Consider the following 10447-nt stretch of genomic DNA (forward strand, 5'->3'; position numbering starts at 1 on the left):
CTGGTGGCATTTTGTGGGTTTAGGGCTAATGCTAACCGGAGGCAGCCAGCACAAGCGAGGACTTCTTGAGCCGCTTGCCTCTCCTTCCCTCTGGGTGTCACACTTAGTAGGTCAGCTCCCAGCTGTAGTTACCACACTGCTGCCTACACTTCTGTGGAAAAATCTTCAAATATGCTGTCTTATTAAGAAGATAGGAATGATTCTTGGTAAAGTCGTGCTGGACCACAAGGAGCAGCCAACGACACACCGTGCAGCGCAGTGAGAAAGCTAGCATGAAACAAGTGAAAATGCCTTTTCATTCGAGGCATCCTACACTGTGAAAACCTCCCTACGGAGCAGCAGTGACAGCAGCTTATTTAGCAGCTGAGAATCTGTGGCTGCTTGAGGGGCTTCTGGGAGGATGAGCACAAGCGCATGCACACAACCGGGCCCTGCGCGTGGAGAGAAAAGGCCCGCTAGGGCCACGTGGAGAGTTGTGGCCCAGAGGTGTGGCAAGCACCTAGGCCCTCAAAGAGCATCAGGTGGAGTGATCATGGCGTTGAATGCGGAAGGGTCATACGGGGGGCCCATGGTGGGCCTGCGGGGACAGAGACTTTATTGAGTCTTCCAGTAAGAGCAGGGAAAAGGCATCAGACCACTCAGTCACAAGGGACAAAGGGCAACAGTGGTAACCTAGCAAAAGACACAAGAAAATGTGTCTTCTTATTTAAAAAAAAAATATTTTATTTACTATCATGGCACCAAATACATTTTATATTGGCCATAGTATCCTTCAATATTGAAACTGGAGGCATAAAATTTTCAGTTCTCTCAGCTTGAGAAATACAGAGCAAGTTCGTCCCTTTTTATTCTCCAGTACCAACTCTCTGCACATTCCTTTAAAATACTTTGCTTTGTCATCCCGAGCTGCCCTTTGAAATCTTCTGGTCAACTCTTACTTCGTCATGTTTTCCATTTGTTTTGACTTCTCAATGCTCCGTTGAAAGTTTTAGAGTCTTTTCTGACATCCATTTTGATTTTTTTTCTCCTCTGTTTTTGTAATGACCTTTTGCTTTCTTCATTGATAATGTTCTTGATATCATCCCACAACTCACTGGGTGTTCGATGACTGGTGTTTAATGCCTCAAACCTACTCCTAAAATGACCGTGAAATTCAGAATGAATGGATTCAAGATCGTATTTTGGTTTCTGCCAACTTATTTCCATTTTCTTCATTGTCAATTTGACCTTGCATATGAGGAACTGATGGTCTGATCCATGGTCCATCCCTGCCCTAGTTTTGACTGCTGATATTGAGTTTCTCCAATGATTTCTTCCACCTATGTAGTCAATCTGATTCCTGTGCAGCCCATCAGGTGGGAGTGGGATCCATGTGCAAAGTCATCATTTATATCTTTTAAAAAAGGTATCTGTGTGCCCATGAACCTGGCTCTGGGCCCAGCCCCCTCCCCCGGGTTAGCTTCCTGCCTCAACCGTAGGCCTCGTTCTGGTCTCCCGTGGAGACTAGGCCCACTGGGTAAGTGTCCCTGTGTCTCTGGGGCTGGAGCCCTCATGCCCTGCAGTGGGAGCCGGGGCCCTGTGGGGCCTTCCACATCCTCCATCTCCGTCGCCGGGACAAAATGTGTCTTCTGATGAAGAGAAAAGCTTTGCAGGGAAAATGTCTCTGATGTCCCTGATGCTGTGGTTTGCACAATATTTTCAAAGCAGCTGTTATAAACGTTCCCACGGGCACAGCAAATGTCAGTCGAGAAAAACAAAGTAGTGAGGAGAAGCACCAGTAGGCGTTAGGCCTGACCAGCACCGAAAAGCTCCCTTGAGGGTCTCAGTAACAGACTGCAGAAAACAGCCACAGACTGGAAGGCAGGTCAACAGAAATGATCCATTCTGATAAACCAAGAGAAAAACACTGAAAAAAAGAGCTCAGAACTTCTGTGAGTTGAAGAACAATGGTAAAATTTCTTCTTTGTATGTACTGTCGACTATGACTCATAGGGACCCTAAGGATAATTGCTCTGAAGCCTGCCCTATCTTGAGCCAATCTGTCTTCCACCCACCTGACCCCATTGCCAGTCACTGTGTCAATCCATCTCATCCAGGGTCTTCCTCTCCTGTGCTGTCTCTCCACCCTTCTGAGCATGATGTCCTTCTCCAAGGACTGGTCCCTCCTGGCAACATGCCCAAAGGATGTGAGACACAGCTTCAAAATCCTAGCCTCCAAGAAGAAACTTGGTTTCCCACTCTCCAAGAAAGACTTTCTTGTTTTCTTGGAGGTCCATGGTATGTTCAAGACTTCTCCAGCACCACAACTCAAAGGCATCCTTAGTCACTGTAATTTTTTTTTATGATGATTAAAACATCTTACACTTATGTATCTGGAGTCCCAGGAGAGGAGTGAAAGATTTGGAGAAGAAAAATGACTTGATGAAATAATGACTGAAATTTTCTGAAATTCGGTGAAAGCCACATTTTATAGATTCCAGACAGTTTACCCTCAGGAGGGGCTTTGCAGTCAAACTCCTGACAAGAAGGCTAAAGAGAAAGTCCTGGAAGCAGGCAGAGTTACAAGAACACAGGAGGGAACGAGACAATGGGAGGCAGGGGCGTGGAGGGCTCTGTAAAGTCCCGGGAGAAAACCAAATCAACCCACAAGACAGTGGCCACCAAAACTGACCTTCAACAACGAATATGGCATAAGGACACCTTGAGATGTGTGAGAGCTCAGAGAATTCACTGACAGAAATACTACCCTCTAATCTGTGACCTCCCTGGAGGCATGGACAGGTGCCACCTAGCTTCTGGGAGCGCATTACACCAAGAAGGGCAAGGGAACACAACTTCCTCACGTCCAGCCATGACTACTCAGAGTCGGGTAGCTAGTCTCCCTCCCCAGGATCGCCATGCACATGGCTAGTCAGCCCAGCCGTCCTCCTGGACACAAGGTCTGCCACTGTCAGGAGACTCACGAGGCAGGTGAGCTCCACACAGCTAACCTCAGCACTGAGTCAGGTGTGGGGCCCTCTGGGCCGGCTTCTGTCCCTGAGAAGCCAGTCCTGTACATCACAACCCAGCACTGAGGCAGCCAGGAAGCCCTTTCATTTAGCACCAATAGCAGCATCTCTAGACCGGAAGAGCAAAGTCGCTGTCCTTGTGCTGAAATGCATGGGTCCTGCCTGGCTCCAGCTGGGCTCCTGGCTGGATAAGCGCTACATCAAAATATATGCCCGTGTCTAGTCCAGCTAGTTCAGCCTTATTTTGAAAAAAAAGAAAAAAAGTCATTTCAAATCCCAAGAAGAAAGACATGCCATGCCTTGTCCTCAGAGACCCTACTGCAAAGTAACAGCTACACCTGACCCAGGGTTTTCTAGAAGCAACCCCTGGGCAGGAACGGGGTGGTGCACAAGGCAAAACTCAGAAGGATAGCGCCTCTTCTGGCAGGTTTGGAGCTGAGGCCAAGCTGAAGGCTAAAGCTGGCCGGGTGCTGAAGTTCACTCTCCCTGCTACAGGATGCTGGGCTAATGGGAGGGGAGGTGACACAGGAAGGGCTCCACCCACTTGCACAGAGAATCAGGGAGCCAGACCCCACTTCCTGTGCAGCTTCAGTTCTGGATGGGTCCCCTCGCCAGCTCCCTTCAGCGCGAGGAGGCTTGTCCACGAGGCCGCTCCCTCTACGGGAGAGAGGAGAGAGGAGAGCGAGAGTGCGCCTGTGTTCTTTCCAGCAAACTGACGAGCCAGGGGACATCTTAGTAGTTTTTCTTTCGATCTACCTACCACCAGATGGTGATATTGGACCAGAGAAATAACCAACCAACCGACCGACCAACCAACCAACCAACCAACCAACCAACCAAGAGACAGAGTCTGCAGTCCTGCTGGGCCAGCTCGGGGAGAATGGGGGTTTCCAAGTACAAACAGGAACAGGCAAGATCATTACAGTCGGCCTACTTTTTTTCCGAGGCCCAAGAAGTTCAAGACTTCAAGGCTCCTCCCAGTCACACCTGTCTCTGCTAGGCTTAATCACCTGCCACTCACCAGTGGATGACCGGAGGAGGGAATCCGAGGACCCACAACCCAGGCAGGAGGAGGCGTGGCCTTGCTCCAGGTCCAGCTGGGACTCCTCCCTTGGTGTGGCCCAGTCTAACTCCCTACTGCCAGCTGGCCAGGCTACAGGTGGGCAAAGCCCTTTGATGAGTCCCTCCCCAGCCCCTAGCCAATTCTGGGGTCTAGGTGATCCTGATGTCAGGATGGGGGTCCAGGCGGCGACTGAGACATCTTCCAACACGTAGGGGAAGGCTTGTCCCTCCCTGGGGATCAGTCCTATGCAGAGGAAATGTGCAGTCTGTTGTTGACAAGGACTAGGTATTCACTGGCTTTGTCCTTTGCCAGTCCACCTCCCCTCCAGACACACCTGCCTCTGAGTTGCTGTTTCTCCTATTCACCAGGTCACATCTACCTCAGGACCTTTGCACTGGCTGTTCCCCCTGCCCGGGCTACTCTTCCCCACACAGTCCCTCACCCCCTTTCTCATCTCCTCCCATGTTTGCAGGAATGAGTCCTACTCTACTCCCACTGCAACTGGACTCCTCTGTTTTCCCGTGCAGGGCCACCCTTCATAACCAGTTTACGCTACTGGTCCTTTCCCTTCTGTCTCCTGCCCAGCTGCACCAGTTGCCTGCTGGGGGCTCTACCAGGCACTCTGGGGCTTTTGCTGCTTGGTGCCCTGTAGGACGACTGACCAAAGCCTTTCCTCCACAGCTCTGCTTCCCTCTGCTTCGTGCCCCTCTTCCTCAACCCCACTAGAGTTTGGGTGACTGTGGCATGGCCCACCTCTCCTCTCCCCTGAGGCCCACAGAGTGGAGATTGGGACCAAGCAGCCCTGTCCAGGGTGTCAGGGCCTGTGCCTGAGGGCATCTCAGGGACCTTGGGGCAGGAGTGCTGTGACTTCCCTGTGACAGTCTTCCCTGTGTCCCCATGCCCAAGGGCCAGAACTCATCTCACCAGGCAGGGCGGCTGGAGGTTCTCCTGCTCACACAGTGCGGACAGCGGGCTCAGCTGCCTTGGGCTCCACAGCCAGTCCCCTCCTACCTCAGGGGTCTGCTCCCCTCCCGCAGAGCCCCTGGCTCTGCTGCCTTTCTCCAGGGGTCCAGCTCACAGCTGCTGGCAGACTGAGACCACTGCCTCCAAGACGCCCTCCAGGGCAGCACTGTGGAGTAAGAGCTGAGCACGTGGCTGGGGCTCAGTTTCCCCCACTGGGTGCCTCTGAGAAGGTCAGTCGATCTCTCTGCATGTCCATGGCAGCTGCAGCTGGTGGGGGGGGCACTGACCATGTGCAGATTGCAGGAGGACACAGGGCCAGTGCTCCACGGGCCTGGGTCTGGCTCCTCTCAACCCTACGTTTCCCTGGCCTCCCGGACAGCTGCGTAGGGGCTTCAGAGTGGGTGCCAGAGGGTGAGTGCCTACCCTCCATCACGTCTCTGCACCCTCCGGACCCTCGCTGCGCCCTCAAACGGAACAACAGGCAGAACGTCATCTACATCGAAGAGCTGGGGCTCTGAGATGCTGTCTGAGAAGGGGACATACATGGTTGGCCAGTGGCCTGGGTCACAAGGGATGCCAACAAAGCAATTATCTGTAACAAAAATACGCCTGTGGTCCTGGCACGGGCACTGGCAGTTGTTGGTCAAAGTGGTCACGCCCTGGCACCAGTGCAAGCATGGGCAAGGAGATGGTGGCCTGGTCCTGGCAGAATCCCAGAGTGGGAAGTAGACAAATGCAACTGGGGAGAGGAGGTCCCTCTCCTGCCGAGGAACCTGGCCCCATGACGCCCAGCTCCGTCCTCCACTGGGTGCAGGAGGAGCTGAGCAGCGAGGAGTGAGCCCAGCTCTGAGCAGGTTCTCAGGGGTCCCCGGGTAAGCGGCTTGGAGGAGCCAGGTCCCAGGCCAGGGCAGAGCTGAGCTGTGGGGGAGTGAGCGAGCTGGTGGAGCCAGTCCAGGGGTGCAGGGCTGAGCCACCACTTTGGGCCTGCCCTGCTTCGGAACTTCTCAGTGTGGCTGTCCCTCCCAGTGTGGCCACCAGTCCCCTCCACCCACCTTTCAGCATTGCAGCACCATCTCTTCCTAAAACAGTCCCTGAGGTGGGCTGCCTGGCACACGATTGCAGTGAGCAGCGAAAGGCCGGGTGCTCCAATCCACCCGAGTGTCCACTGACTCAGTCTCAGCAGGGATTTCACAGCATCCCCTTCATGAAGGTCATCTTTGAAGGTGCCTTTGGCCGCCTTGGCTGGGGTACACTTGAGGGGCTGAAACTCTGGTTCAGGCTGGCAGGGTCCAAGAGGGTGGAGCGGTTCATCGCCCCTGCTGCCTCGGGTGCTGACTTGCAGACTGGAAAGGAGAGCCTTTCCCCACAAGGCTCAGAGACCCATTGCCAGTAGGTCTGGCAGGCAGAGGGGCCAGGCTCCAGCACCTTTTCAGGGTTCCGCAGGCCCAGCAGCATTGGATCGCAAGCTTTATCTCTGTATTCAGGCTGCCCCACTTGGTCTCGTTCCTCCTTCATGCTGGGAATATCACTGTCTTCTGCCAGATGGATCAGGCCATCTGGACTATGGGTCACTGAGAGCTGTTCTACAATCTACTGGGCCCAAGTAATCAAGATGCACTCCTGGATTTGGAGATGGGGACTAACACGCCTTGATATGTTGTTGTTATGTGTTGTCGAGTCGCCTGCGGCTCATAGCAACCCTATGTACAACAGCCCTGAATAAAAGGAGGACCCCCAGAAAGAAAAGAGAGAAAGGGTTGCTGGGGGTAGGAACAGCTATTCTGGAGGAATTCCTTTAGGTCACAGAATTACCGCATAAGATCTGGACAATGAATGACAGAATAAGAGCTGATGATGCCTTCGAGCTGTGGTGTTGGAGAAAAGCACTGAATATCCCATGGACGGCCAGGAGAACAAACACGTATGTCTTAGGGAGGGTGCAGCCAGAGTATTCTTTGGACAAAGCTTTGTCTCACATATGTTGGGCAGGTTGTAAGGAGAAGCCATTTCTTGGAAAGGGATATCATGCTTGCAAAAGTAGAGGGTCGGCAAAAGATAGGAAGACCCTCACTAGATGGCTGACTCAGTGACTGCAGCAATGGCCTCAAGTATGCTGGCGATGATGAGGATGGCACAGGATAGGACAGCATTCAGGCTGTGGTTTATAGGGTCACTATGATGAGCTGTACTCACTTTGTAGGCACCTAGAAACAAGAACAACAATAAATCTTTCTACGATGAGACAGCCCATCTTTCTCCCAGGGAGGAGATGCTCAAGTAAAATCTCTGAACTTTTGGTTAGCAAGTCACCACATTATTCACTATGGCACCGGAACTCTAGAAAGCCAGTGTTGTTATTGTTGTTAAGTGCCATTGAGTCAACTCACAAAACATAACAAGCCCATGAACAACAGATCAGAGCCTCATCCTAACCTGAGACTTCTTCAGTCTGCCTTCCCCAAGCCGACAATTGTAGTCACTGTGTCGAATCATCATGCAGAGAGTCTTTCTCTCTTTTGCAAACCTTTCTCAGCATGATGTCTTTTTCCAAAGACTGGTACCTCCTGAAAATATGCTCAAAGTATGTGAGATAGTTTCATCATCCTTGCCACTAAGGAGCACTTCAGTTGCACTTCAAACAAGACAGACTTACTCTTTAGCAATTCATGAGCTATTCACTAACCTTCACCAATACCAAAATCAAAAGCATGGATTCTTCTGTCTTCCTGAGCCACTGTGAAATTTTCATATGCATAGGAAGCAATCAAAAATATCTTGGCTTGGATGACTCGCATCTGAGTCTTTAAACTGGCATCGTTGATCTTCAGTACTTTGGTAAGATCCTTGACATCAGATTGCCACAAAGCAGTACCTCTTTTGTTTTCATGACTGTTGTTACACTGTGTTATTGTGGACCAGGGTAAGATGAAATAATTGAAAACTTCAATCTTTTCTCCATATTGTTGCATATTGGTCCAGTGGTGCAGACTTTTGTTTTCTTGATTTTGAGATATAATCCCTGTAAACCAAGTTGTAGTTGCTGAGATTCAGCAGTAAGAGTTTCAAGGCTTCTTAACTTTCTGCAAGCAAGGTTGTATCGTTTGCATAAAGCAAGCAGTTGAGTCTTCTTCAGATTCTATTGCCACATTCTTCTTAATGTACTTCAGCTTCCCCAGTGACTCACTCAGCTTAAACCTAAAAAGGCAGAAAGACAGGATACGACCTAGATACACATCTTTCACATTTTTTCCTTTCACAATTTTCCTAAATTCAATAGCACACTTGTCTGTCTACAAACATACCTTCCTACCTCTATGTCCATCCATCCACCTACCTACACATATACCCACCTATCTATGCAAAGAAACTGTGTGGATCACAATAAATTATGGATAACAGTGATACCAAGGGAAAAGGCAATACACGGATTCAAGGCATGTGGAATTCTAAGCAATATTCGATTAGATTAGTTGGAGCAGGAAGGAAAAGGGGGAACTAGCAACAAATGATACAGGAGATATGAGGAAGAGTTCACTCCATTTATATCCAAAGTGACCTTCAGTCTAAATGAACTGAACACTCTGATTAAGGGAGAGAGAGTCGCTGGGATAAAAGCGAGGTCTTCTCTGTCCAGAAAAGATGACCTTCACATGTAAAGCCAGACACATCTATGCCAATAGCAAGAAGAGGCAAAATTATATCCTTTACTAAGAGTAGGCATAAAAGGGGGTGGGGGATGTCTGCATTAGTGACAAAGCAGAGATGAAAACAATCGTCGATGAAAAGCAAACCCTACGTATCTGCCTACCTCCCCATCTACCCACCAGTCTCTGCACCCATCCATGCATCTACTTAGCCATCCACCTGTGTCCGTCTATCTACCTCCCTTACCTACGTATTCATCCACCCATCCGCCTATCCACCTACTCATCAACCCATCCATCTACCCACCCATTCCATCCATCCATCCATCCATCCATCCTTCTGCCTGTCCATGTGTCTCTGCCATCTATTCTGGCTCACAGTACTTCTATCAGGACAGAGGAGAACCTCCCCAGGGTATCCAAGGTCGTAAGCCTTTACTGAAGTCAAGTGTCACCTCACGTCCCCCTGTCCCCACTGGTCAATTTCAACTGCTGATGACACAATTAGCAACTGAGTACTTGACTCCTGTGGCTCCACGGTCCCTTGCATTGAATAGGACCTAAAACTGAAAGGGGACTTAAGAAGAAGAGCAAATGTGGATCGTACAAAACTCAGAAACAAGGGAGAAATAGACAATTTGATATTTATACTTGGAGAATGTCAGTATCATCAGTTGATGCAAATGATCAAAAAAAAAACAAGCAAAAATACAGAGTATCTGTATGACATTCTCTGCCACAACAGAAAACAGATTATTGAGAAAAACATCAATTGGGGGGGAACAACGAAATGAATAAATTCTTAATAACACTAATCAAGAAAAAAAAGAGAGACCCCCAAACCACTAGGGTCAGGAACGAAGGCTATCATTACAGACCATAAACACGGGGTTAGGGGTGGGGTGGGCGTGGAGAATGAGAGAAGAGTATGCACAACCGTGTGCCAAGAGTTTCAACATGTTACATAAAATCGACAAATTCCTTGCGTGGAAAAAGTAAAATATCAAATCTGACAGAGAGCTGAATACGGACGACTGGCAATCTCCTCCCCTGGGATCCCCTACCTCTGAAGACTTGAGTGGGTGATGGGCTAGCAGTCTGTTCTGAGTCGACCGCGAGAGAAACAAGCTAGCTACCAACTGAGAGGTTGATGGATTGACTCCACTAGGTGCTCTGCACGGGAAAGATGGGCAATCTCCTTCCTCCTACAAGATCTACAGCCTTAGACACCGCACTAGAGGGGCAGCTGTGAGGAGCTTCTCACTCCACAAGAAGCAATGTGAGGTGTTTCTGTTATATCTACTAGCAAAATATTTACTTTAATAAAACATTTGGTGGGAAAAGCACAAAACAGTACAAATCCCTCCAGGCTGAGATGATTTGACGGGTAATTACTAAGCGAGTATTTAAGGAAGGAAAGCCACCAACATTTTTGCAAAGAGAGAAACCAGACACGAACAGGTTCCGAGTCCTCTGATAAAACCGTGGCAATAGAGGACATAAGGGACGTTATGTAAAGAGGCATGGATGGGTCAATACTCCTCGCAAACGGAGGGGCAGGGACAGTGCCCTGAGCACATGCCACCCAGCGCCGCACCCAAAGGGACGCATTGTCATTGTCTCCGCAGATGCGGGGCAGGGCCATTGAGTGACTTGTGCAAGGGCCACGCACCCACCGACCCAGCTGCAGCCGCGAGGGGGCCCTGCCTCCTGCTGATTGCGCACCAGCTCCCTTCCCAAAGCAATGGCGCCCCACGAGCTTGGAGGGG

General features: G+C 50.2%; 1 protein-coding gene across 1 annotated transcript in view; it reads left to right on the plus strand.

Annotated features, from left to right (window-relative positions):
- The first annotated feature begins 5815 nt into the window (after positions 1-5815).
- Positions 5816-10447, plus strand: part of LOC102849991 (putative paraneoplastic antigen-like protein 6B-like protein LOC649238-like) — a 9945-nt gene continuing 5313 nt past the window's right edge. Inside the window, exon 1 of the mRNA XM_006899990.1 lies at positions 5816-5868. Within this exon, the coding sequence (XP_006900052.1) occupies positions 5816-5868 (53 nt within the window). The remainder of the gene's footprint in view (positions 5869-10447) is intronic.

This window comes from Elephantulus edwardii, unplaced genomic scaffold (genome assembly GCF_000299155.1).
Source record: "Elephantulus edwardii isolate Elephantulus edwardi_28Jun2011 unplaced genomic scaffold, EleEdw1.0 scaffold00269, whole genome shotgun sequence".
In the NCBI taxonomy this organism is placed as follows: domain Eukaryota; kingdom Metazoa; phylum Chordata; class Mammalia; order Macroscelidea; family Macroscelididae; genus Elephantulus; species Elephantulus edwardii.